This window comes from Nelusetta ayraudi, unplaced genomic scaffold, assembly GCF_046127955.1.
Source record: "Nelusetta ayraudi isolate G7.1 ecotype Tasmania unplaced genomic scaffold, CSIRO-AGI_Nayr_v1 ptg000027l, whole genome shotgun sequence".
Taxonomy (NCBI): domain Eukaryota; kingdom Metazoa; phylum Chordata; class Actinopteri; order Tetraodontiformes; family Monacanthidae; genus Nelusetta; species Nelusetta ayraudi.
This window is the reverse complement of record NW_027466077.1, coordinates 5890001-5917448: the sequence shown is the minus strand read 5'-3', so window position 1 is coordinate 5917448 and position 27448 is coordinate 5890001. Positions and strand designations below refer to the sequence as shown.

Below are 27448 nucleotides of genomic sequence, written 5' to 3'. Positions count from 1 at the left end.
TGTGCCGTCGTTCGGGATATTCACTCCTCTCTCCGCCACCCCCTGCCCACTAGAGCCCACCCGTATCCTCAAACAGCCAGAGTACCGGGTGGTCCAGAGAGGAATGAGCGCTCTGTTTGAGTGCAAAGTCAAACACGACCCGTCGCTCATCCCCACCATGACCTGGCTCAAAGACAACGGGGAGCTGCCCGACCACGAGAGGTACGCCCCACACAAGAGCTTGCATTCGCTCTGCACTCTGCAGGTGAAACGGTAGCGGAGGTGGTGGTGGTGGTGGTGGTGGTGGTGGTGGGTGTGAGGTGGGGATTGCAAACGGGCGCCGTTTCACCGTGTCGTCACGTCGGGTTGCCAGGTTCCTGGTTGGCGCCGACACCCTGACCATCAGCGACGTGACTGATGGCGACGAGGGCACCTACACCTGCATGATGAACACCAGCCTGGACATGGACTCGGCCAGCGCCATGCTGACTGTCGTAGGTACGTTCACGCTCGGGCGCCTGTCCGAGGACTCAGCTGAAGGAGTGAAACTCGGTGAATGGCACCAGGCTCTTTCGATAGACCGATTCAGCTGGCAGTGGTTTCAGCAGCGTCCTACGACATTCCGACGCTTCCCCTTCTCCTTTTCTGGCATCTGCGACACGTGTCACTAACTTCTAATCTCTTCTTGTGCTTGTGCTTGTTCTCTTGCTTCCTCCCTCGCTCTCTCAGAGGCCACGCCTACTCCAGCTATTGTCTACGGTAAACTGCGTCCAAACGTTTAGATTCTGTCGCATTCCATTGTTTGTCTCAAGCCCCAACCTTCCATTCTCAGCTGTTTTTCTTTACCGTTAATTTGTCGTCCCTGTACGAAGAACTTTTTGCCTTTTTAAATTAAGTTTGATTGTTGCTTGATGTGTCTTAAATAAGAAAAACTTTTCTTATTTTATGTCACAAGATGTTAAAATTTAGCAACCCGAATTTCCCTTCTTTTTTTTCCTTCTTTTTCAATTTTTCTGGACTGTTTTCTCCCCTGTGCGATGTCTGCGTCAGCCAAAATTAAGTTCTTCAGCACCACATCTGTCCATCTATCATCTGTTCTTTTTGTTCAAAGAAATGAAGCGAAAAAAGAAAATGTTTGTGGGGGCATTGCTGGCGGTTAACTGCCTCTGATTGTGTTCACAGAGAGACCCGACCCGCCGACCGAGCTGGTCCTCTCTGACCAGACCGAGAAGAGCGTCCGGCTCACCTGGGTTCACGGAGATGAACACAACAGCCCCACGCAGAGTAGGAGCATTTCAACTTTTCACATTTTCTGTTTTGTTTGGTGGGATTTTGCGATTTGCAAAGTGTTTCTAGTTGCGGCTAAATATAACGCGGGATTTTCGCCTTTTTTTTATTTTTTATAGCCGAAACAAAATGTTTCATGCATGCTGCCCTCTCTCTAATCTCTGTAATCCTCCCCAGAGTTCCTAATCCAGTTCGAGGATCTCCTCCACCAGCCGGGGGTGTGGGTGAATATGACGGAGGTGGCCGGCACCGTCTCCACGGCGCAGCTCAGCCTCTCTCCGTACGTCTACTACGCTTTCCGAGTCCTGGCGATGAACCGGATTGGCTACAGCGAGCCCAGCCAGCCCTCCAACCAGTACAGGACCAGCCCTGCAGGTGTGTGGCTCACTCACAAACTGCCAGATGAAAACAAATCCAATTTAATAAACCATCTTGTTTATTTTGTCTGTTTTCTCCAGCTCCTGAGGAGAATCCCGCAGACGTTCAAGGGCGGGGGACGATGCCGAGCAACCTCGTCATCACCTGGACAGTAGGTCACGTGTTTGTTTGGTGCCGTGCAAGCAGTCAACCAAGCCATGGTTGTTCTTGTGTGTCTTTTTCTTGAACAAAAAAAAAAATTTAAAAAATCATCTGTTCTGCACAGCAACTGACAGGATTTCAGTCCAACGGACCGGGCCTGGAGTACAAGGTCCAGTGGAGACAGAAGGACGTGGACGAGGACTGGTCCTCCAAGAATGCGGCCAACGTGTCCGAGCTCGTTGTGCCCGGGACGCCCACCTACGTGCCGTACGAGATCAAGGTTCAAGCCGTGAATGACTACGGTGAAGGTCCACAACCGTATACGGTGATTGGATACTCTGGAGAGGACTGTGAGTCTACTTTTTTGGAATGGAATGCGTTGTTGTAGTATTGGTCCGAGTAAGCGTCAAGTGTTTCAAAACCTCTTAAATGGAAATGGCGCTGCTGCTGCTGCTGCGGTTTTATACATGAAAAAAGGTTTTACACCATATTTGATCCTTTTCCTAATTTGCACGTCAGTCAAAGCCTGATGGCATGTGCACCTTGATAAGAGCCATAGTGCGCACAGTCCCAGTGATGCAGTAATGGAAGTGATTTTGAGCATTGCGAAAAAAAAAAAACCCAAAACTTTTCTTTACGCATGTTTTCTGCTGCTTCCGTCACCAGACAGTGAACACTTAGCACCATCTAGTGGACTGAAGTCTTACCTCGTTATATTGATCCAGTATCAGTCCAGTTGAACTTGCGTTTGTGCATAATTACAGCTATAACAAATTCCTTTGTATTGATTAACGGTAGAATAAAATATGTCATTATTGTTTGATATGCTATTTGTTATCGATCTTGAACGTCGCATGTCAGATGATGGACTTTCTAGTTATGCTGGGCGGCATCAGCAGCTCCCTGAGGTGCGCCGTGTCTCAATGCCTTGCTGTCTTGTCGCCCCCACAGTGCCACTGTCTGCGCCTGAGAGTGTGCAGGTCATGATTCACAACAGCACAGTCGCAGAGGTTCACTGGGAGCCAGTGCCTTTCTCACTGGTCAGAGGCAGACTGCTGGGGTATAAGGTCTGTTGTGGGTCAATCATTAAAATCTTAGTGTTTTTTTTGTTTTTTTTTTGCCCATGTTAATGCTGAATATTAAATTCTGACTGTTACATGGGATATTCAACGATTTCAGGTGAACTTTGCAGGTGAACTTAACGTCTCTAAACTTTTGGACGTGACTAACTCGTGGAGTTCCTGCCTCTCAGGTGTCCTACCGCCGTGAGCACGGCCTGAACAAGGCCGAGGAGCAGGGCGAGCAGCCGGAGCAGTCGCTGACGTTCCCCGGGAACCGAAGCGAGGGCCGCCTGCCGGGCCTGCAGCCCTACAGCGTCTACAACATCTCCATCAGGGTGCTGAACAACAAGGGCGAGGGGCCAGCCAGCCAGAGCAAGACGTTCGAGACCCCCGAGGGAGGTGTGTGCACAAGCCGGTTTGCGTAATGCAGAAATTGTGGGTTTGTGGGCCGGGAGGGATTGGGTTGCAGCCGCTGAGGGAGGGGCTTAGTGAAAGTTCAGTTGTGTTCCGCTGGGTTTCTGCATCTTCGTTCAGATGACTGATGTTTGTGGGCACGATTGTGTTTTCTTGTCTTGCCACAAACTGCAGTCCAGTGTTATTTTTATCACCTTTTTTGAGCCATGGCATATTTTTTTACGTTGAAAAACACTCAGCTAGTCTATGTCTTTCGTGCAACTTTCGGGCTTAATCGCAAAAGCATAGAAGAAGACACAATTGCAGCCCACAGCATTGAAATTTGCTCCGCTGCCTCACTGTATCTCTCAGTATGTGCTGTATCTCAGCTGTTTCCCATTAATTAGAACCACTCCTACTGTTGCTCTGGGAATGTTTTACAGTACCGGGCCCGCCATCTTTCCTGAACGTCGAAACCCCCAGTTTGGAATCTGTCACTCTGCAATGGGGCCCCCCACTGCAGAATAATGGACGTTTGGTGGGATACACGCTGAAATACCAGCCAGGTGAGCTGGAACCCAGTGAACGTTGTGCTGTAAGCGGCGCTGCGTGTGTCTCCAAAGTTAAAAAAACAAACAAAAAACAAAACCGGTTGTCTCTCTTCTGCGCAGTGAACGACACCAACGAGCTGGGGCCCCCTCAGCTGGCGGAATTCCTGGCCAACCAGACCACCTTCACCCTGGAAAACCTCAACTCCAGCATGCGCTACAAGTTCTACTTGAGCGCGAAGACAATCAAGGGCTCAGGCCCCTTCCTGACGGAGGAGGCGGTCACAGTCGTGAACACATGTAGGTCCGCCGCATAGGAGCCGTTCTTTTTTTTTTTTTTCCTTGGTGAATCACTTGGCCTTCCCATATAAGCGAGCAGAAGTCCGCACTACAGGTCCTGAACCCTCATGGATGTCCAAGATTTGTGTGTTCTGATATCCTCCTCTGTCTCTTCTCTCCTTCTTTTTCTCTACCTCTGAAGTTCTTACTCAGCCCACCGTAGTGCCAGGCAAAGGTAACCCACGTTTGCCACTGGAAGCACCTGCATGTCAGCGATACAGTCAGACTGTAGAGGGCCGAAAAAGTGAAAAAAAGGAAAATGAAGAAACTGTCTTAGACATTAGCTTAAGGGGGCTTTGCATGTTACTAAGCTAGCATGTTAGACTTCCTGCGTAACAAAAACAGACAAACAAACCAAATAAATTGTGAAGGTTTTCCAGGGGAAATGCGAGTGTCTTTGAGAAAACCTTTCCCCTGCTGCAGCAGCCTTAGAGGAAACCTTGACTGTGAGAGTTTAGATGTGCTTGTCGCGTTTGCTTCAAATGAAGTAGCTTTCATTCGAAGCCCCCGTAACTTGCACGCGCATCATGCTTGCAAAGGCGCTTATTTTTCCCCTCAAGCTCCAATGCATTTGCAGTTTGCACTTTTTTCATTTTTTTGAAAAGAACTTGATCCCCCCCACCCCCCCCCAATAACGTGCATGTCGCCCTGCTTAGATTTAGAGTCGCAGCCTGCAGAACAACAAGGGCTGCAACATGTTTCTAACTCAGCATGGCAGCAGCAGCTCTCCCTGTCAGACATGAGCTCTTTTCTATTCAACTGCAAACAATCTGGACTGGTCTGTCACTGTCTGTGTGTGTGTGTGTGAGAGAGAGAGAGAGAGAGAGAGAGAGAGAGAGAGAGAGTGCAAGTGAGAGAGTGAGAGAGAGAGAGAAAAAGAGAGGTAGAGAGAGAGTCTGTGTACGCATGCGTTTTGTCTCACTCTTCTTCGTGTCCTTTCAGGCCCCACAGCGCCCCCTCACCCAACCTCCCCTATCACTCAGTCTCCACCTCCCCTGTCTCACAATGGTACATGTGCACTATCCCAAGTCTTGCTCTCTTTGAGAAAAAATAATAATAACTCGAGATTTTTTTTGAGATTCTCATATTTTTCTAATGTTGTATAATCTTGTATTTGTCTGTGATATGATATCGTATATAATTACTGTGATGCTGTATATTGTTGGTTAATATTGATTGGATAAGGGGCCAAGTGCATATAGATTCAGTTTTTTCTGACCATTTAATTGGTTCAATTCAGAAAATTGAAGAGGTTGACGTACCAAGTATTCATAATTTATTATACTCTTAGTTCTTGTTGTTTTTCATTGTGTATTTTCTTCTGATTTAAAAAAAAAAATTGAATCCTTAATTATAGTGAGGAGCTCGACAAAACCCTCTGAATGACTTTTGAAATTACAGCTCTGCTCTCTCTCTGTCGTGTGCTTAGCGCCACCTCTGGGCCCCGCGTTTGGCACGGTTAACACGTCCGTGTCGGAGGAGGGCGCGGTGATCAGTTGGGATTACTTTGGACGCCATAAGAATGTATATGTGGAATATATTGTTGAGAACAGTAAGGCTTCCTGCTCTTGTCGCTCGCAGTCGTCTCACAATGTTTGACTCGTATGGCTGCTTTGCTGACTCTCGTTCCTCTCCGTCCATTGCGCCGACTTTCCAGGTAAAGACGACTGGAAAAAGGAGTTGGTTAACGGTTCACACTGGTATATGATAAAGGGGCTGAAGCCTGGGACGTCCTATAGGGTGCGTGTGGTCGCTAGAGACCCGACTGACCCAACCGTCCACAGCACCGACGAGGTGTTGGTTGCAGTGCCAGGTGAGGCGGCATGCCTCAGGGTTGACGTCTTAGTCTTTTCATTTTTTCATTTTTTTTTTCTCTTACCCACTCATCATCCTTTTGTTACTTCACTGTGCACCACATCTGGACTCAAAAAGTACTCAGTACTTGACCATGCTAGTTAGTAATGAACGCATGCTGCCTGAAATTGGTGAATAAGCGGTTGTTGCTTTAGTGATTTTCGCTCATCTTTAACAGCTCCCCATACTATCTTAACTCATCATTGTTGATATTTCACTTTAAATTTCCGTTTCAGCATCTGTGAGATTCAGTGTTGCTCAGCATGGAGATAACAGAGCTTTCAATTTAAGGGCTCAGAGTAAAACTGCGTCAGTCACCGCTGACGAACTCCCTCTGTGTTCCCCCCAGCTGCAGCCAGCCGGCAGGTGGACATCGCCACTCAGGGGTGGTTCATCGGGCTGATGTGCGCCATCGCGCTCCTCATCTTGGTCCTGCTCATCGTGTGCTTCATCAAGAGGAACAAAGGAGGCAAATATCCAGGTAGGGCCCGCTCGCACAGCTGCTTTCTGGGGGCCGAGCCCTTTGAACATGAAATAAACAAAGTAAACAAAAACATATGTGTGCGATCCACAGTGAAAGAGAAAGAAGACGCGCACCAAGACCCTGAGATCCAGCCCATGAAGGAGGACGACGGGACGTTTGGGGAGTACAGGTGAGACACTGCAGAAAATGGAGATAAAACGTGTAGTTGTTTTGTTTTGTTTTTTTCCTTTTTGTTTATTGTGTCCTGACTTGATTTTACGTGTAGAACGTTTTGCCAGGCAGCAGAGACACACTCGGCACCAGACTTCGTTTCCAAACGCTCCCTAGAGGCAAGGCAAAGATCGGCACTGCTCTCTCAACTCTTTCCAATAGCTTTACAATAAGAGGCAAAACCATCAAAATCTACTAACTCCTCTCAAAGTCGCAGTCTTCATGTCGGTGGCAGTTCTTCCATTCCATTTTCCTCACTCGGTGTAACTACATTAATCATGGGTGCTTCACGTCCTGCAGAACTTTGGAGGCATTAAAGCCGTGTTTCCTCACTGGCTTGAGATTTGTGAATTGCGGTTGACTCCGTAAACCCTGCTCTATTTGCTCTGTGTCCAAGTAGAAACACATCCAGGGACTCATTTTGGCTTGTGAGTTGTGTTTTTCACTTGTCCCCTCCCCCCCTTCGTTCTTTGTGTTTTTTTGGGCCCGTGTAGGTCAATGGAGAGGTAAGAGAGACGATGTGGTATAAAATGCATGCCGTCTATGACATCAACTCATGAAGAGAAACTATATGCAAACAGAAGACACATTAACCCATCTGGTTTGACTAAAGTTCAACCAAAGTTGAAGCATTGACACAACACGACTGCCCACACTTAACTTGGCTGTCGCCTACTTTTTTTTTTTTTTTTTGAATGCACTGAGCCTGGAACAGGAGGTCTTTGATTATGGCAACGTCTTTTTAGGGTTTTTCCGGAAAAAAAAGAGGTGCATTGTGAATCCTATTGCATGTTAACAGAAAACCGTTTTTTTTTTATTCTATACAAATTGCACACAATTACAGTTTGGCACGCATTTCCAGAATGGCCTTTGGTAGTTCTCACCAACCTTTAGTCCGAGGAGCACACGGGCTCGACACGTGCGTGGATTCATGCAGACGGGGAGGCGTCAGACGGACAATAACTCAATTGGGCATTTTTCCCGCCCAAAACGTGAATGCCCTAATAACTATATTTTCACTCCCAAAATGCTAATTATCTTCAGCTATTCTAGTACCATATTTCTCCTTTTCTCCCTTGGGGTGTTGCCCGGTCTGCCTCAGTCCACGTGCAAACGGCTCGATTCAGCACTAACACCCGATCGTACCCTGGGATATGAAAGCTGTGGCTGAGCTTTTCAACTGTACGAAGTTAAAGGACAACTTTTTCTTTCTTTTTTTAAACTTCCGGTCGCAGCAGATTCCCCATTAATCAAGCAGTTGTGCATTTCTGTCATGAGATGAAGTGAGATGTTTTACTCCGATTCGTACAGTTGAAAGCAGCAGAAAACCAATGCTATACTCTGCTAACACTTGAATAGCAGCCTCCTCTCTGGGTGTGTGTGTGTGTGTGTGTGTGTGTGTGTGTGTGTGTGTGTGTGTCTCAAAAAAAGCAACGTTTTGTACAACTTGTACCTTTCACGTCCTCCCCTGTTCAACTTTCCCCTCCGACCCCCTGCAGTGACACGGAGGACCACAAGCCTCTGAAGGGCAGCCGGACCCCGTCCAACGGGACGGTCCGGCGCGACGAGAGCGACGACAGCCTGGTGGACTACGGGGAGGGCGGGGACGGACAGTTCAACGAGGACGGCTCCTTCATCGGCCAGTACAGCGGCAAGAAGGAGAAGGACACGCACGAGGGCAACGAGAGCTCGGAGGCGCCGTCGCCGGTCAACGCCATGAACTCGTTTGTCTAACGGGGGTGGGTGGGAGGTGAGGGAGGGGTGGGGGGGGGCCAGGGGCCGCGACAACGGCGCTCCGTCACCTTGGCAAATTCCGACGACAGAACCGCCTCCGTTCTCTGTGGTGGCCCTTTGCCAAGGGGAGACCGCCGTAGCTGACGCTGACTTTCTTTCTTTCTCCACTTTCCACCATGGCTACCAAGACTGCTGACCACGCCCTCATTTCCACATCCCACCCCAGCACCGACCCCCTCCCCATCCCAAACCCCGTCCCCTCCCACCCCGCCCCCCCGCCTCGTCACGCCGTGACCTCCGATCAACGAACGCGTGCCCGACGTGGTACAGAAAGAAAGGCCAAATTTTGCTCCGCCTTCCGACCGATCCCCTCACAAGCAGGCATGAAACATGGGACGGAAGACCTCCAAGAAGAAGAAGAAGAGAAAGCAATATATTGAAGCAGAAGGAATGTACCGGAAAGAGTTGTAACACACACACACACACACACACACACACACACACACACACACACACACACACACACACACACAGACACCCACACACACACACTCAATGAGCCGAGGTGCGCGTGGCCAAAATGTGCGTTTTAGTGCCATTCGATACCCCTCGCTGAACTCGATGTCTCCAGATAAATAATCACCCACGCTCGAACCCCGAGCGCAGGGCAGCGCAGGGCAGTGCAGGGCAGGGCAAGGCAGCGCAGGGCAGTGCAGGGCAAGGCAAAGCAGGGTAGGGCAAACACGCATCCGATCACAGAACATGAGCACCTGCATGGATTAGATCATATTTCTATTGCGCGTTTCCTCTCATCCTCGCATCTGGCCAGTCGTTGCAGTGATGACTGTATATGGTGCACGCCTACTCGTGACCGGTTAATGCCTCCCGTTGTTTGACTCGTTTTTGATTTTGGTCCCAAGTGTTGAGTGTTGGCATATGATATTTAGAGATGAGAAAAAAAAAGAAGAAAGAAACGCAAAGCGCGTGGCTCAAAAGTAGAAGCAAGTCTTTTCTGAGACTGACGGACTTTTGTATATATGTAATAGAGTAAGAGGAAAGCTATATTTCGAGGAGAGGATGTTCACTGCAAATCATCGGGAAAACCTGGCGGAAACCACTTTTAAAAAATGTTTTTATTTTTTGTTTTTTTTTCTTCACTTTGATGAAATCCACCAGCCAGCCAGAGCTCCCACACACCTCGTTCCAGCTAGCCCGCTAATGTGCGTCCTCTTCTGTTTTCCACACTCTGTAGTTTACTACCGAGCACCAACAATGTCGAGTGCTTCCACTCCGCCTAAAACTCGTAGCCACTTTCAACAAAGTACAAAGAAAACCAACAACAACAAAAAAAACCTTCCCAAATTGTGTCCAAAAAGCATTTCCATGACGAGTACTGAGAGTACACAGTGGCAGTTTCTGGATATGTTTTGACGCCTGGTAACCTCTCAGCACGATTTCTAGTGCCTTTGTAGAGAACAGTGACTTAGAACCATGGGAGTTCCATCCTTCCTCATATACGCACGGCAGACCTGGACAAAGAGCAGTTCAAGCCCCGCAGCTAAGTGGGAAATTAGTTTTGCAGGAGAAGTTGAATGAATTGATCGGTGCAGCAAGTCAGCGCGGTCAGTGAGGTTTGCGAAACTTCAGCGTGGGGCCCTTTGAAAACTCCTATTGCGGCGTCGCAGTTACGGGCTAGCTAGCGAACAACCCCCCGCTGCGGATTGTTATGGCCTTGTCGACAATCATACACTCGGTTTCCATCGGGCCGCCTAGTTGCGCTTGTAGATCGCCCGCGAGAGATCCTGACGTGGCTGCACGAAGTGGGACGGATGTTAAAAATGTGAAGGAGGTGGAAGGTCACATTATCGTCATTTCAGTTTTCCTCAATGGGGAGCTGCTGCTCAGCCGCACCAAAACTACTGCCAAGTCCGCACCAGGTAACTGCCAAAAGAATCGAAACGAAATGGAACCAGACCCTCCATCTGGCACTGACTATTATCTGAATGGGACTCACTGGTAGCACTTAAACAGAAGGAGTTGTAGGGGTGGTGGAGTCTGATTGCATTACTGAATGTGGAAACAAGTGTACCCTGTTTATGTGAATATCAATAATAAAAAAAATGTCGCTTGTTTCACTGCAAACGGTCAAACACACAGGTGACTTTGGTTTATGCATTTTAAACTTCTGTCTGTGTATTCTGTCACGTTCTGAGCGCAGCACTCTGAGGTTTTTTTTTTTTTTTACTTTCTGGAAATGAATGAAGCTTGAATGTCATTGTGTGTGCGTGTGTGTGTGTGGGGGGGAGCACATGCATGCTGCTGTGTTACGGGCATGCCTGGTGTTTATTTTTGCTTTTAATTTCCATAGATAAAACGTCTAGATTTCAGCCACGTGGGCCTGGTGGCTCCTCCTCCCCTCAACAGGAGCAGCAACACTTCTTTTTTTTTTTGGTTTAAAGGTCCCACATTATGCCCAGCTTCTGATCTTATTTTTCCACCCAGGACTCCAGTGGAGCATGATTTGCACGCTTTATTCTCCAAAAAAAGCGATAAGATACCCAGAAAACAGCATATTTAGCCCTGTGTTTGCAGCCTCCAGCAAAACACGTTGTGTTTTAGCTTCCTGCTAAGACTGCTGCTTTGTTGGACCTTCTGCATGTTTGGAATTGAGAACAATGAAGAGGACGAGAGAGGCGTCAATGAGTTGTCAGTCCCCCTTTATGAAATGGCTGATTGCCAAAACTTATCACACATCCTGAAAAGTGTAGCAAGTTAAGGAAGTAAAAGACAAGAATGAATTGACTTTTTTTTTTTTGGCATAGTAGGGGACCTTTAAGAACATTTCCACATGTTTAACTTGCATCAAGTTTTTAGGTTTTTGCCATTTTGTCAGCTTGGTCACATGTAGATATTTCTGTTGTATTTTGTAAATAAGGGCCAGAAGTTGAGCATCTAGGTCAAAGGTGAGAGGCCGGGCCGCAGCTCTGCGTATTGGATGGCGTGCTGTGCGCAGTGAGACCATTTTAGCAGTTTTCCGCTCGTTTTCATTTGCTGTGAATTTCCTTTTCTTTTTCATTTTCATTTTGAAACTTGTCAGGTGAGATCTGCTAGCTTGAGCGTTCTTCCCATCAGGTTTTTTATTTTCCAAAGGAGATTTCTTTAACTTCTGACTGAGCTCTTGTGACACTTGTGTTCTTTCACTCTGGATGGATCATGCACACGTTTCTGTATTTTTTATAAAATATAAAATGGGGGGCACACTCATAAACAGGATGTATCATTTCAAAACACACCTATGCATCCGGTTTATGAGTGATCCATCTTCATAAAACAAATTAAAAAAAAAAAAGGAGCAGACAGTTTGGATGGCTGGCATGGGACAGGTATGCAGACCTGCACACTTGAGTGTTAAAACCCTGGAAACAATGTTCTAGCAGTAGGATATATACAGTATATGATATATGATGACAGTTTGACATATCTTGGTTAATGTTGAAGCTACACGAGAAGCATGAAAGGCTGTCAGAAGTGGTTTACTCTATGATATAATATTGCAAAATATTTTGTATTTTAAATGAAATTGAAAAAAAAAATAAATGTTGGTTTCAGGAATCTGTTTCAGCTATGTTTTTTATTTATTTATATTATTATGTTTAAATTATCATTTTTTTCCTACAGAATCTTGATTGCAAAAAAAAAACCAATATATTTGTAGGTGTCCAGCACCCCTTAGTGTAAGAAAACTGGATTGGATACTTGGAGGGAACCCAAGAAGTTAACCCTCAAAAGATTTGATCCCCTGGAGATTAATGCACAGCCTTTGCTCGTGCGCATTGCCTCAGCTCTTGTTAAGTTGAATGCTGCACTTGAATTTGAGATTTCATTCCAAGAAAAGGCCTTTAGGTTATTGTGCAAAACTGACAGCTGAAACAATCTGATATTAATCATATCTTTATTTGTAGCGGCCCTGCGATGAACTGGCGACTTGTCCAGGGTGTCACCCTGCCTTCGCCCTAAGACAGCTGGGAGAGGCTCCAGCAGACCCCCGTGACCCTGAATAGGAATAAGCGGGTACAGAAGATGAATGAATGAATGAATGAATGAATGAATCTGTAGCCAAGTGAAATACAGGTGGACGGTGATTTGGGCCGTTTGAGTGGTGTGACTTATACACTCACCCTTCAGTTGCCCATCAGTTTATTGACAGAGTTCGTCCATGTTTTTGTCGTCCGTCTGTCTTCTATTTCTCCTGCACTCCAGGTTTGGGTTTGCTGGAGCCAATCCCAGCAGTCATTTGGCCAAGATGGGGTAGACACCTCATTGCAGGACCAGAAAGAAAGACAGACAAACCACCCATTACACTCACACCTACAGACAATTTAGAGTAACCACCACAAACGGTGGTGGACAGAGACTCCACCTATGCGGACGACCTCAAAGTTGTGGGTTTGCTGCCTGGAGAAGCCCCACAACAAGATGCAGAAGATCATCGGGAAGCCAGTTGAGAGTTAAACCGCTGAACCCATTTGTGAGGTATTTTTCTGAAATGGAGAGTAACAGAGACCCCACCCACACTTGCTTCTGATCGGTTTAGAGGTTAGGGTGAGGATTCTTGTTAGGTCGTGAGAAGGAGTAGTAGAGGCAAGTATGGGCAGATCTCTTCTGATCTCTGTTGCAGAAAAACATTTAGTATTTTTTTTTTTTAAACGTGTAATTGGGGAACACTCGAAAACAGTGTAAAGTCAAGTGTAAAAACCTTTCAAACAATGTTCTCCCCGGTTGGCTATACAGTATGACAAATCTTGATGCATATTGAAGGGGTTTACCCTTTGATATTGTACACCGAAATATTTTGTATTTCAATTGAATATAAAAATCTAAATGTTCATTTCAGGACCTCTTTTCAGCATACTTGCGTGTGGCTAGCAACACCCTAATGTAAGAAAAACGAGATTGGGTATCTGGAAAATATGGAATATACAGTATATATATATACACACACAGATATTTTTTTTTAACCGATTAACGCACATGCGAGAGGTGACACATGCGCATTGTGTCACCTCTCGTTCAGTCGAGGGATGCACGTAAAGTTGCCAATTCGTTCCAAAAACAAAGCTTTGAATGTTACTGTGTCAAACGTAAACATAGCCTTTATCCAGCCAACACAGTCTGATATTATTTGTGTTTGTATAGAATAGAAAACACCCAGACGACAGATAAAGATTATTCTTGGTTTTTTCCTCCACCTCTTTCCCCTGTCTGCGTTGGCTGGGCGTCCCTCCCACCGTCCCACGTGCGGACCAATCAGAGGGGCTGCCTGGCCGCCAGCCGGAAGTGTCACTCCGCCACTTTCATCCAATAGAAAAGTTCCTCCGGACGGGGCGCTGCGTCGCAGGCGGCGGTGAAGGGAGGGTGGGGGTGTGTATGCGTGTGAGCGTGTGCCCACGATGCGGTCCAGCTCCAGGTGCTCCATGCGGACCGTGCCGTGATAAATCCCACTCTGCCCTCAAAGGTAAGGTGTGTACACAAAGGTGTACGTGCTGTTTTTTGTGAGTGTGTATTCGCGCACCTCTCACCGCTCTGTCTTTTTTTTTTTTTTAAATCAAGAAAATCTATTTTAAATTCTGGACGATCCGTGCTGCGTTCACGGCAGCGTGTCGGGACCGGCTCGGCAGTACCGCAATGCAGAGCAGCTGAACTCCCGGTGCCGCTCGGTCATCACCGGGACTGCAGTGATGTCAGAGCGGACCGGTGCGCAATGCTTTTCGCAGCCTCGTCTGTGTTATTATTTTTTTTCCTCAGCAATGTTTTTGGGGTTTGTTTTTATACGTGCAATACTTTGAGTGCGCGCAGAGTACGTTTCTGCCCTTGTGCGTGCGAGGATGAGGGACAAGGTGAAAAGTGTGAGATGATGCGCGTTTCAAGGGCGCGGGAGGCGGACGGATGCTGCGGAGCGTCTATTTTGGTGACGGGGAAGCCGGCGTCCTTCATGGCCAAAGAGGGCACCACCCGTGTAGTGTGTGTGTGTGTGTGTGTGTGTGTGTGTGTGTGTGTGTGTGTGTGTGTGTGCTCACTTAAATTTTTATTTGAGAAGTTGAGGTAATTGTTTTTTTTTTTGGGAGATTTGGGGGAGAAAAAAATAAGGTCCAAAAAAATACCTTCTCATATTTCAACTTAGAATGCCAGAGAGAACTGTCATGAGTGCTTTGTCCACCCCTGCCCCCCTCCCATTTTGCCTGTTATTGTTATTATTTTTCTCCTGGGCAGCCATAAATCCCACAGCAAACCTGGTTATTCAGGCACTTCTGAGCTCACTAGGACAAGCGCTGACCTAAATTTCAATGGACTGGCCAAAGAGGATCTGTGATGGGATTATTGCAAAGGCAGGGAGGGGGGGTTGAAAAAAAAAAACCACACACATGAAAGCACACACAGATGGATGGATTGATTAGAAAAAGAAGTGTGGGTGGGCGGAGCTACAAATGAAAGGCTCCTGTCCTGCTCCTGCGCGTTTACAGTCAAGTTTTTCTGGGATGCTGCTGCACCACTGCTGGTCTGCTCCTGCGCTCAGCTCTTGTTTCTTGCTGAGTCATCAGCAGTGGCGGTGCTGCCGCAGTCTCCGAGCTGTGCACTGGGTGTAGACAAGCACGGCTGAAAAAATGCTCATGGGAGCCAGCTGGCTGCTAAGTATTTTGTCTTCAATTGTGCCTTTTTATCTCTCTCTCTCCCTCTCTCTCTCTCTCTCTCTCTTGCTCTCGCTCCCCCTCTCTCTCTCTCTCTCTTTCTCTCTCTCTCTCTCTCTCTCTCTCTCTCTCTCTCTCTCTCGCTCTCTCTCTCTCTCTCTCACACACACACACACACACACACGCACACACACACGAGAATGACTCAGCAGAGCAGAGGGCTGCGGAGCATCAGGAGGAGGCCCTGGTTAGAGGAGAGGACAGAATAGTGCAGCTACTTATTGTTCAGATAGACAGAAACGCTTCGCTCTGTGTGTGAGAACATCCGGATGCTGCTGTTCAGATTTCCTCTCCATCATCTGCCCCCAATGTCAGTCTCCTCCCCCCTTGACATATGACATCATAGGAGGATTATTATTATTATTTTTTTTAGCTCGACTGTTTATTTTGCAAAGGCCAGTGTCGCGTTTACCGTAGAACTTGTTGAGTTTTTGATTTGGAGTTGAAAATTAAGGGAAAAAAGTTGGAATATCCTTGAACGTGCAAAAACTGCATGGTCAACTGGTTAATGTGTGCCAAGTGAAAGCCGGCTAACAGTTACATGGAGTGTTGCTGCGGTGCCTTTTGCTTGTTTTCTCTTCTAGTTTGTTTTAAATTCATAAAAAAAAAAAAAAACAGCCTGAAAAAAATTCTTCATTCAAATTTCTTCCTAATTCCCCTGCAAACTTCCATTAATAATCATGGAGGCTTTCCAACTTGGAATATTCCCAAACGCCCCGGCTTCACTTGCCATACGTTGCATTGTTGACAACGGTCAAAGTGCTCTGAATAATCCGGCTTCCAAACGAGTTGCTCGGCTTTTAAAGCCGCTGGGAGCTGAGTGGAAGCAGAAAGATGAGCTCTCTCCCACTTCATCCCACATTGTTCATCTTAATCAATCACGGCTTTATCCTTTGCCCACCCCTGCACCCCCCCACCGCCTCCCACCCCTCCCTCCTTCTCCACACGACAGCCAGCCTCAATCTTTCTCACTTGGCTTCTCTCTTCCCCCTTCAAGCCTCTGTGCCTTGTGTGAGGGGGAGCAGAGATGCTGAGAGCCGTCTGGGTGCTGCGGCGCCGCCATGTGCTCTGTTCATCGCTGCTCCTCGGTGCTGGGCTGCGTGCGTGCGTGCACCTTGCACGACTGCCGGTGGAGTCCTGTTGAGTCACTCGCACTCCTTAATCATTTATACCTGCTGGGAGGGATTTTTGGGTTGTTTTTTCAAGGAGGGGGGCGGGGGGAGGTGGGGGGGTTGTTTGGAATAGCTGCGTCCAGAGTTCTATCCCTGTAGTTTGCTCAAATGTTGACATAATACATCGCACAACATAATAATAATTAGGTCTTCTCTTCTCTCAGCTTGTTCCGGTACATGTCCTGCCTTCCGGCATCACTTTTGCTTGCCTCGATCCAGTCACCTCAATTAAGCAGCTGCGGTGTGCCGCCATGGCTTCCGCTGCGACGCTCGTCCTCTGCCTCTCCTCCCTCATCTGCATCACAGGTAAAAGCTGCAGTGAGGACAAAACATCCCCCCTTTTGAAAGTAAGAACCGCAGGAGCTGACAGAAGTGTGTGTTTGCCTTGCAGGGGCCGTCCTGTTTGGTGAGCCCAGGATTTATGGAAGTGAGTTCCAAGACTGTCTTTGTTGCTGTGATGCCTCCAAACTTAAAGAAGAATGTACCTCAACAAATTATTCCTTGCCTACTTCTCAGAGGAAGCAACCGGTTATGGTCCCATCTTTGAGGAGGAGCCTGTGGATGTGTTCTACTCCGAGGACTCGCCTGACGGGAGGATCTCCATGAACTGCAGGGCACGAGCTAACCCGCCAGCTTCATACAGGTCTCGTGTGCAAAACGGCAAAATAAATATTGAATAAGATAGAGAATATTCTTCCAGCCGAAGCAAGACATTGTTGTTTTTGTTGCCAGGTGGCGCCGCAACAACTGGGAGATCAAGCTGATGGAACAGCCTGACGAACACTACAGCCTGGTTGGAGGCAACCTGGTGATCAACAACCCCAAGGAGAAGAAGCACGCCGGCACGTACATCTGCGTGGCCAAGAACCCCTACGGGACCGTCATCAGCAAGGAAGCCAAGATCAATTTTGGATGTGAGTGACTGAAGCCTGCAGAGGCAAGGAAACTGGATTTAGCTAATGTATCCATGAGGTCAAAGAGCAGTGGCAAAAACTCTGATTAGATGAACCTCTGTCAATGGCCTCGAGAAATTTGCGAATGGTAGTTTAGCCTGCAGTGAGCGTCCCGGTGTGGGACCACTCCATGGATTGTCTGGCAAGAGAATTACTAGAAAGGCTAAATCTAGGTCAAAAACAAGCAAAAACACAGCCTCAAGCCTTTGGCTGAAAGCTAACAAGTGCTAGTCTCTGCAAAAATGGTGTTTTAATGAATTGAAACTGATGCCAAATCAGTCACCAACCTTTTTTTTTAACAACACTTGAGCTTGACGTATGATGATGGATTTTACCTTTGTTGTTTTTTTCTTTTTAACGCATAGTAACTTTTACTTTTTTGCTCCTGCGATGTAGTTTTGGAAGAGTTTCCCCAGGAAGAAAGAGAGCCGGTGTCTGTCAAAGAGGGCCAGGGCGCCGTTTTACTGTGTTCTGCGCCAAAATCCTGGCCAAGTACGTGCACACGTCCGCCTTCAGGATGTCACATTGATGTTCGGGGGTAACAAACAACTTTTGCAACCTTTGCCTTCCCGTGTTGCAGAGGAGGTGACCTACCGCTGGATCTACAACGAATTCCCGCTTTTCCTGCACCCGGACCGCCGCCGCTTCGTCTCCCAGAAGACGGGGAACCTGTACATCTCCAAGGTGGAAGCTCAGGATGCCGGAAACTACTCCTGCTTTGTTTCCAGCCCCGTCATCGGAAGGAGCGTCTTCTCCAAGTTCATCCCTCTCGTCCCCCTGCCTCCTGACGAGGGTAGGTCGGCGGAAGCCCCGCTGCTGAAAGTGGACTGTCTTTGTTTTTTTCATCTGCAATATTTGATGTTCCTTAATTGTTTGGCCCTCAGGTGAGAGGAAATACCCAGCAGACATCAGGGTCAAATTCCCAGACACCACTGCCCTGCTGGCCTCTAATATTACCTTGGAGTGCTTTGCTCTGGGAAAGTAGGTTTCCTTTTTTGATTTAGATTGATTTACAAAAAGATTTCACCTGTTGATGTCCACGTTTCTTTTGATGTACCTCTCAATTCAAATTCCTTTCTAGTCCCATTCCTCACATAGTTTGGAGAAAGGTGTATGCCACAGACCTCCCGGCGAACCACGAGATCAGCGAATCGGGAGCCGTGCTGCATCTGTACAACGTGCAGTATGAGGATGTGGGGGCGTATGAGTGTGAAGCTATCAACACCAAAGGAAAGGACTGGCACAAGGCGTGGCTCTATGTGGAATGTGAGTCATTTTCATTGTGCGCTTTACACAAAATGAGACAAACTAATGTTTCCCTTTGAGAAATCTCCCCAACCGATGATGGAATTAGAAATGTGGTGGGGGAATAACTGCATCACAGGCTGTTTTTTTTTTTTTTTGCTGCTCGCTCGTACAACTTTCACCTTTTCTTTTGCAGCTGCTCCAGAATGGGCACAAACCATCAACAACACTCAGATCGACATCGGCTCAGAGCACACCATGCGCTGCATCGCATCCGGAAAGCCGCACCCTTTAATCCGATGGTATAAGGATGGATACATGGTAAAATGAAAAGGAAAAAACCTCAAGTTTTATTTTTTTGTACCTCCTTTACATCCTCTGTGTCCTTTTCCAGTATGGGAAAGGGGAGCTGAAGTTTTCCAGTCTCACCTTCGATGACTCCGGAATCTACCAGTGTGTGGCTGAAAACTACTGGGGCATCAAATACGCCAACGCCGAGCTTCGGGTTATCGGTGAGTCTGATGGATTTAAGTGGTTTCAGAAATAGGCCATTACACAAAAGCCCCTCCCTCTACTGGTTGGGTGCTACACTCCCTAACCACCTCCAGGAAACAACTGCCTAAGTGGGGTTGCACACTCTGTCTTTCCCAACCGCCATCATCTAGCTTTTGTCCCATGTGTTTGGCAACTGAAATTGTTCTGTACTAATATCTGTCCATTGCTCCATACTGGTGTACCTCTCCAGTCCAGTAGGGGGCGACGGCTGGGATAGGCAGAACCTGTTCGAAGCCATTGACGAGTACCAAGTCTTATTTGAGACGTGTCCAAATTATAGCAGGCCAACTTAAGGGAACAGTGTAGTACTCATACTGTCCACTGGATGGTAGCAATTTTAATTTTTTAAAGATATTTTCAAAACATTTTTTTTCTGGTGGATGTCCTGTGGCGCAAAAGCAAAAATTAGAGATGCCTTTGTTTACAAAATAGGGAGTTACAATCAGGTAACCTCACACTTTTCAGCCTGCGCTCCGACTTTCGAGTTTAACCCTCTGAAGAAGCATCTCCTGGGGGCCAGAGATGGCCGCGTGTTGATTGCGTGCAAGCCCAGAGCTGCCCCTCGGCCTCGCTTCACCTGGACCAAGGGCAAAGAGCTGCTCTTCAACAACTCACGGTCAGTATAATCTTTCTCTTGATCGGTCCATTATTGGCTCTGCCTCCACTGCAGCTCAAGACGCTTGCATTGACCCCTAGAATCTCCATCCTGTTCGACGGGAGTCTGCAGATCCTCAACGCCTCCAAGAACGACGAGGGCGTTTATACATGCTTCGCTGAGAACGACCGGGGGAAGGCCAACAGCTCCGGCTATCTCACCATCACAGGTCAGCTGAACACGCAGGTCCGCGCATACGCGTAGTTTGTGATAACATTAAGTTTAACAGCAGCACTACCTTCTCCTCAGAGGCCACAAGCCTCACAGAGGTGCCCGAAGACTCTGAGGTGAAAGTCGGGGACGAGATGGTTCTCAAGTGCTCGGCTTCATTCGACCCCATGCTGGACATCGTGTTCATCTGGGCCATAGACTTCAGGGTCATCGACTTTAATTCAGAGTGGCAACACTACGAACGCATCATGGTAGGCGAATAAGCATCTTCGCTGATCAACCACAACTCAAAAAGAAATAGAAAAACCCCCCTCACTCTTTTCGATGATCGTTCCTCAGGGCGACGATGGCCGAGGAGACCTGAGAATAAAGAATGTCCAGATTTGGCACGAAGGCCGCTACACATGCACAGCACAGACGGTGGTGGACAGTGACTCAGCCTACGCGGACCTCAAAGTTGTGGGTCAGTGCCGCATGATCTCGTTGCTCATCTCAGTCACCGTTTACCAAAAAGCTTCTTCAAGTCTGATTTTGAAATTCCATTGGATTCCATCTTCTGTCCCTGACTGGTCACATTCCATCGCCAGTCAACTGTCACCAGCCCCCTCAACTGCCTCTGAACCCATTTTCTTCTGTGTTAGGGCTTAGTGTTAAAGGGTGGGCAATCAAAGTAAGTAAGGGCAGGTCTTAGCTGATCTCAGTGGCAGAAAAACAACCAAGCTTAGCAGGGGGACATTTTCACACCAAAAAAACAAACCAAACTGCTTTTGCTTTTCTTCTGGCCGGCTTTGACAAGATTACCCTGCTACTCTTGTTCTTCACAGCAGCTAGCATCACATGGAATGCTAAGTTAACGGTGGAAAAACAATCGGATTGGACCACTTGAATGTCTGAGACCGAAGTTCCAAGTTTGCCTCCCAAACACATTCGCTTCCAATGTGGCTCCTAATGGAGCACTAGTGGTCGTAGTATTAGCATGGGTCCTGGTGAAGTGTATCCTGTATCCCCTGATCCCTAGGAGTCCCCGGGCCTCCAGGAGTGATCCGGGTGGAGGACATAAGCAACACGTGGGTGAAGCTCCAGTGGACGAAAGGAGCCGAGCACAACAGCCCTATCCTCTACTACACCATACAGACCAGACACTTCTGGGCCCTGAACGAGGATGACTGGAAGAACGCCAGCACCTGTGAGTCCCCGCTACCGTTTCTTTGGCAGGATCGGAGCGACGCGTTTTTTCTCGGGGGCACAATGCCGTGACAGTTTTGTGTCTCCGTCCAGCTCCGAGTGTCCTGGACGGCAGCGTGGAGACAGCGCACGTGACGGACCTCTACTCCTGGATGGAGTACCAGTTCAGAATCATTGCCACCAACGAGTACGGGTCTGGAGAAGCCAGCATCCCCTCCCTCAAGATTAAAACATGGGATTCTGGTGAGGAGAGCTTTGACAGTCAGGTTTAAAATGTTGGATTTAAAAAGACAAACAAACAAAAAGACACTCTGTCTTCTCTTTTCTCAGCTCCTGTGATTTCACCCACTGACATCTCCGGCTATGGAGGTAAAAATGGCGAGATCATCATCACATGGACAGTAAGTGAGCCCTACATGAGACACTTGACAGCATACATTTATCATGCATTTCAAATTTTCTATTTTGCTCCCCACCCCTCCTGAACTCTTAGCCCGTGCAGCCGTGGCATTTCTACGGCAAAAAATTTGGCTACATCGTGGCGTTCAAGCCTCACAACGCCTACGACTGGTTGTACGAGTCCATATCTGACCCCGAGACCAGGAGCTACGTCCACAGGGAGGCCTTTTTCCTCCCCGGGGAGGAGGACTTCATGGTCAAGGAGTTTCAGGTCAAAGTCAAGTCGTTCAACGTGAAGGGCGACGGGCCGTACACCCTCACCAAAGTCATCTACTACCCCAGAGACGGTGAGAGTGCTGACTTGGTTTATATGTCGATGACACAATCATGTCAGATGTTATCTTGAGTTATTTTCTCTTTTCTGTTCTTTTCTTTTCTCTCCTCCCTGGCCTGTACCTGGACTTCTGCAGTTTCAACAGAGCCTCCTACAGACGTCTACGCCAGGCCGGTGTCCTCCACCGAAGCTTTGGTCTGGTGGCTGCCGGTGGTGGACACTGGGACGGGCCTGCAGCAGTACGTTGAAGGATACCAGGTACAGTGCAGTATTCTTCTTATTCATCTTTTTTAATCCCACCCCCTGACAAATTTCTTCTTTGTTTCAGCTCTGCCCATGGGAGTTACAGTTAGTTCACTGATTAATTCAAAAATGACTAGTCGTAAAATAAACCAGCAAAGCAATAAATAAACCAGCACAAAAGTCGAACTGAAGAACTTCGGGGTCATTCTAATGAAAAGTTCTCCCCAACTGTGCTAAAATCTTAATGTATATTTTAAATTTCCAATGAATATCTATTACCAGGAATTAAATTAGGTGGAAAATAAAAAGGCAAAAAAAAAAAAAAATCGTACATATCACTTTTCCTGGTTCCTTTTTATCCTTTTTATCTTCTTAGTTTAATTTCAATGACATTTAGTTTGCTTTCCAAACCAGGTCAAGTACTGGAGAAAGTATGATGACCCAGAGGCGGGAGCGAACCGTATATTCGTTAAGGCCTCGATCAACCAGACCCGCCTGGAGAACATGCTGCCAGACTCTCACTACCTCATCGAGGTCCGTGCCTTCAACGGTGCTGGCCTGGGACCGCCTGGAGAACACTGCGAGATGTTCACCAAGAGACCACGTAAGAGGCGGCGAGGCACCGAGCCACTGTGATGTCATAACCAGATTAAATGATTAAACGTTAATTGTTGTTTTTTTTTCATTCACAGCACCTCCAGATCCTCCCAGGATGTGGCGCTACATCTCCTGGACTGGACAGTGGTTGTACGTGTGGTGGGACCATATCCAGTACGACTGGTTTGGAAATATTTCCTTCCCGCTGTACTACAAGGTGGGTGTGGAAAGCTTTGAAGTCTTGTGTTTGTGTGCAATGTCGCACACCTTTGCTGAACTAAGCTGAAAAGTGGATTGGCAGCTGCCAGGAAAAGCCTTCTTTTTCAACCTTTGCTCTTCTCATCCAACATCAGGTCCTCAAAGTAGCATTTTTAGCAGTAGCTAAGCTTACAATCACTTCCGGTTGTATTCCCTCTATTTTCTGGTTTTGCAACGGTCACTTCCTGGTTTTGTCGCCGCTAAAAGGGAAGCTGATTAGTTAGGGAAGACTATCCAAAGACTGAAAATGTTTTCTTTTCAAAGCAGGCAGGATGGATGGAGCTTCTGAGTGCAGGGAGGAGGAAGCCACCAAACTGCGCTACAGAAGATGTCACCTTAAGCAACTAAAACCACCGCATTTTATTTCCAGGTGATGTTCAGGAAGACGGGCTACATCTACGGCAAAGTTTATATCACCGGCTGGCACTTCATGGACTTCCCCATGCCTCAGCTTGGAGACTATGAGCTGATGGTGCGAGGCCGCTACGAGGGAGGAGACGGTCCAGTCAGGAAGATCAGGATTCAGGGTAAGTGTTTCAGGAAGTGAATCGCCTCTGCGGTCTGCGGTCAGCGCAGTCTTCGCCTTACTCTGTTTCCCCCTCCTCAGGTAAGGCATCCATGACCGCGCCGTCTCTTGGCGTGGTGTCCATGTTGCTGCTGGCGCTGTGCACTGTGGGACTGGGGATCTGAGCTCGAGAGGAGAAGCTGAACCCCCGCTGTAAATAATCAGACTCTGGGAGGTTGGTACATGGAGCGGCTCAACGCTCCAGTCCTCTTCACACACACCGTTTGCACAGGTAGCCGTGGTTTTCCAGACCTTCTGTCAATGCATCCGCCTCCGCCGCCAACACACACACACACACACACACACACACACACACACACACACACAGTTGTTTTTCTCTCATTGTGGACTTAATTGCTTCAACATAAAAACGGACAACAGTAATGTGGATCAGCTGGACTTTAGCATGAGATACTTCTGGAATGAGTTTTACCTGAATCTGAAATATATTTGAGATGAAGGCAAATATACTCTTTAAAAGATGAGCCATAGAGATGTTTTTTTATAATTTTTTTTTATTTTATTTTGTTTTCCTTTCTCTGATGAAGACAGTGAGGTTGATTTTAATCCATGAAACTGAAGAATGTCTTTACACGATGTACACTGCACTAGTTTAGATGCTCTAGTTTTTAAAATTTGGGTCAAAACTTGTGAAACAATCAATGCCATCAATGCTGAGTTGTACGACTAAACTTTATTGATACGTATCATTTCCATTCAAAGATATCACACATTTCTAACTTTTTTGGGGGTAAAGAAACGTACGTCCAGGCGACGCTGTGTCTTTCTGTTCAGCCTGCAGGTGCAAAATGTAATGTTCAAATCGACCACTAGGCTGCGGGACTTTTCGGAACTGCTGTGTATCACTTATTATAATGCAGATTTCTTTTCTTTTTTTTTGATGTCAGGCTTCAGAAACATTAAACGGATGTACAACAACACCTGCCGTTTGAGTGGTTGAGTCTGTGATTTCAGAAACCAGTGCGTGGATGTCATGTTCTCTTATGGACACTAGATGGCAACATGCGGCAACGAAAACCTTTTGCAACCCCTCAGGCCACACTGAGCACAGTAGCAAATGGTCTGCCGTGCCTCCAGAGAAGCTTCTTTACTTATTGCAAGATTTGACACTGGAAAATCATACTAATTTCATTTTGAGGCTATTTATTCAGGCTCTGTTATAACACACACACCCACACAGACACACAGACACACAGACACACACACACACACACAGACACACAGACACACACAGACACACACACACACACACACACACACACAGTTTGCTTGAATTTCTCCTCTGATTAATCTGCTGTTTTGCTGTATTCATGGAGCGATATTCGAGTGCTATCTTGATATTTCTCATTTCCTGCGCAGTGTAAGCAGCATGGGCATGTTTTTCATGGACTTGTTGCCGTATCACAATGATTGAGTGTGGTCTTGGTGAGGATGGCTTTTATCAGCCCTATTTCCCTCTCATTTCACCAGCACTTCTTCCCTTTCTCGTACTTCAGTTCCATAGGAAAGGGGGCGGGGGGCAGAAAACAAATTACCTAGACGCAGGAAGTCCTGGCCGAAATCAATTCATTTGCAAACAACCGTGCGCAGATGCAGAAAGGCGCGTCTCTCAGACGATATTAAAGAGGCCATTGCCGTGATGCATGGCTCTCTGTGGTTATTCATCGCTCATATCTCTGCTGCAAGAATTGCAATCTGCTCCTCTCAGAGCCACACAATGTAATTCTTTTGTTTGTTTTGTTCATTTTATTATTAGAATTACAGTTTCAGAACAGTCTTTAAATTGACCGAGTGACAAAACTGAAGAAGCTTTTCGGATGAGAGGCGATACAAAAAGCAGTCCAGTCGACTTAACTTAGGCTAATAAAGTTAAAAAAAATGAGAATGGCCACGGTTGACTCCCCGCCACATGGGGGCGCTCTGTCAGTGGCAGGGCTAAAAAGTGATTCTGCTTGACTTTAAATTCTTGTTGTTCTTGTGTGCAGGCAGATTTTTCTCATGCAGAGCATTGATTGAATTGTCCCGACAAATCAGGCCTGACAAAGCTCAGATTGTCTACATTTTAATTCATCTGCTGCATTTTCATGCGTAATCCGAGTTTGGATGACATGTTAAAAATCGATCGCACTGCTGTGGAAAAGGCCCCAGCTCGTTACTTTCACCTGGTCCCCTCCAAGCTCAGAGCAATCAGGGAGCCGGTTGGAGCCACCTGTGGCTGGCTGGCTGGGCTGGCTGGGCACGAGGTGGAGACGTCAATCATCCCTGATTTCATTAATAGCTGAGATGGAAACCAATTTCTCTGCTTGGACTGGGCGTTAAACCTTTTGGATGCATTTAAATGAGACAGGGGCGACACGGTGGCGCAGTGGTTAGCGCTGCCGCCTCACAGCAAGAAGGTTGTGGGTTCGATTTGTCTGCGTGGGTTCTCTCCGGGTTCTCCGGCTTCCTCCCACACTCCAAAAACATGCATGTGAGGTCAATTGAACACTCTAAAAATTGTCCGTAGGTGTGCATGTGAGTGTGACTGGTTGTCTGTTTCTATGTGGCCCTGCGATGAACTGGCGACTTGTCCAGGGTGTCACCCTGCCTTCGCCCTAAGACAGCTGGGAGAGGCTCCAGCAGACCCCCGTGACCCTGAGCTCGGGAAGGAGCGGGTATGGAAAATGAATGAATGAATGGATGAATAAATGAGACAGCTTTTTTTTTTTTTTTTTTAATTCTATCTTCTTTTTTTTCCTTTTTTGGGCTATGTTGTTATTTTTGCTGGTGCGATTGTCACGTTGCACCATCTGAGCCGCACAGAAAGTTGATCCAAGCCGTTTGGAGAATCCAGACAACGAGCAGGCACTGATTCGTCTTCAAGGTAAGAACCTATTTTTTTTTAAATCGCTTCAGATTGAGCGAGGGTGGACGTTAATATTTTAAAGCTAGGTTTATGTGTAAATGTAATGGGGTTTTTCCATTTACCACAACACTGTTTACGTTGGTTTGGTCCATCGAGGGCTGAGCCGGAACACAAACTTTATTTAAAGCGGCAGTCAGACGCGAACTGCGGGGGGATATTTTTTTGTCTGTGAATTCTTGCTGCTGTGAAATTCTGCTTCCAATTTCAATTATTTATTATTTTATTGCCATTCCTGTTCTTTTAGAGGCCTCAGCCCCTCAGGAAAAGAAATAAAAGAAACACGAACCAAATGGAAGCCATTTTTCACATCTGAAACCATATCCACCGAGAACATGCTTCTCTCCAACATTTCCACGCACAACATCAAAGATCTTGTACAAGCGCCACCAACGCCAACTCATTTGCATCAGTTTAACATTCATTAAACAGGAAAACTACACCCAACTCTACTGAAGCGCTGCTAAATGCGACACCAACCCACCCCCCTCCCCCCCTCTTCTTATCTTCAATATTTAACACCTCTTCCGTCCGTAAGACCCCACAAACAAACACGCACACAAACAAAGAAACTCCACCTCTCGCCCAATTAAATCCTCCTCTGACAAACACCGAACCCCCAGGTGTCATGTACGGCGGCGAGCCCGGAGAAAGTCCCCCCCGGGGGGGGGGGAAACGCGGCTGATTATTTACCTATTAGAAATTCCCTTTGCTACTTTCCCCATTTCATCAGAGGACGCGCTCGGGCTGTCAGCTTGATCCTGTGATGGTAGGCGGTACGTAAATAGATTTAATAACAGAGGCGAGGAGCCCTCCGAGCTCAGAGCTGTGCGCTTCAGCCTGTGTGGTTTCCCTGGTTCCCCACAGGCTCAATCAAAAAACTGGAGCCTTTAGTTCACTCTCACCACACCACTTTTGGTTTTTTTTTTGCACTTAAACACTTCTCTCTCTCGGTTATTGAAGAAATGGTTAGCAATAATGGAACAAAATAGATTTTAATAATAATAATAATAATGATGATGAGAGCAGGCTTTCGCTG

General features: G+C 47.2%; 2 protein-coding genes across 17 annotated transcripts in view; both read left to right on the top strand.

Annotated features, from left to right (window-relative positions):
- Window positions 1–9748, top strand: part of nrcama (neuronal cell adhesion molecule a) — a 41863-nt gene extending 32115 nt beyond the window's left edge. For 4 of the 16 annotated variants that reach the window (XM_076030288.1, XM_076030291.1, XM_076030289.1 and 1 more), the window contains 18 exons: window positions 54–201; window positions 353–477; window positions 709–738; window positions 1162–1263; window positions 1444–1641; window positions 1725–1795; window positions 1910–2135; window positions 2737–2852; window positions 3038–3245; window positions 3683–3805; window positions 3911–4087; window positions 4269–4301; window positions 5069–5134; window positions 5556–5678; window positions 5784–5939; window positions 6330–6461; window positions 6555–6633; window positions 8174–9748. In XM_076030288.1, the coding sequence (XP_075886403.1) occupies window positions 54–201; window positions 353–477; window positions 709–738; window positions 1162–1263; window positions 1444–1641; window positions 1725–1795; window positions 1910–2135; window positions 2737–2852; window positions 3038–3245; window positions 3683–3805; window positions 3911–4087; window positions 4269–4301; window positions 5069–5134; window positions 5556–5678; window positions 5784–5939; window positions 6330–6461; window positions 6555–6633; window positions 8174–8408 (2348 nt within the window). In that variant the 3' untranslated portion in view covers window positions 8409–9748. Of the gene's footprint in view, window positions 1–53; window positions 202–352; window positions 478–708; window positions 739–1161; window positions 1264–1443; window positions 1642–1724; window positions 1796–1909; window positions 2136–2736; window positions 2853–3037; window positions 3246–3682; window positions 3806–3910; window positions 4088–4268; window positions 4302–5068; window positions 5135–5555; window positions 5679–5783; window positions 5940–6329; window positions 6462–6554; window positions 6634–6729; window positions 6794–8173 lie in introns of all 16 variants that reach the window. The other 12 variants (XM_076030292.1, XM_076030295.1, XM_076030297.1 and 9 more) reach the window with 8 other exon arrangements.
- A 4040-nt stretch (window positions 9749–13788) lies between these two features.
- Window positions 13789–25020, top strand: cntn1b (contactin 1b). Its single transcript, XM_076030287.1, has 24 exons — window positions 13789–13923; window positions 16491–16632; window positions 16718–16753; window positions 16843–16969; window positions 17059–17240; window positions 17676–17771; window positions 17860–18072; window positions 18164–18260; window positions 18361–18545; window positions 18721–18845; window positions 18919–19036; window positions 19545–19695; window positions 19776–19903; window positions 19984–20156; window positions 20245–20368; window positions 20924–21091; window positions 21184–21333; window positions 21421–21491; window positions 21584–21836; window positions 21960–22081; window positions 22481–22670; window positions 22759–22880; window positions 23292–23448; window positions 23529–25020. Exons 2-24 carry the CDS (start codon window positions 16578–16580, stop codon window positions 23609–23611), a joined length of 3126 nt encoding a protein of 1041 aa, XP_075886402.1. The 5' UTR covers window positions 13789–13923; window positions 16491–16577; the 3' UTR covers window positions 23612–25020.
- Window positions 25021–27448: the final 2428 nt, after the last annotated feature.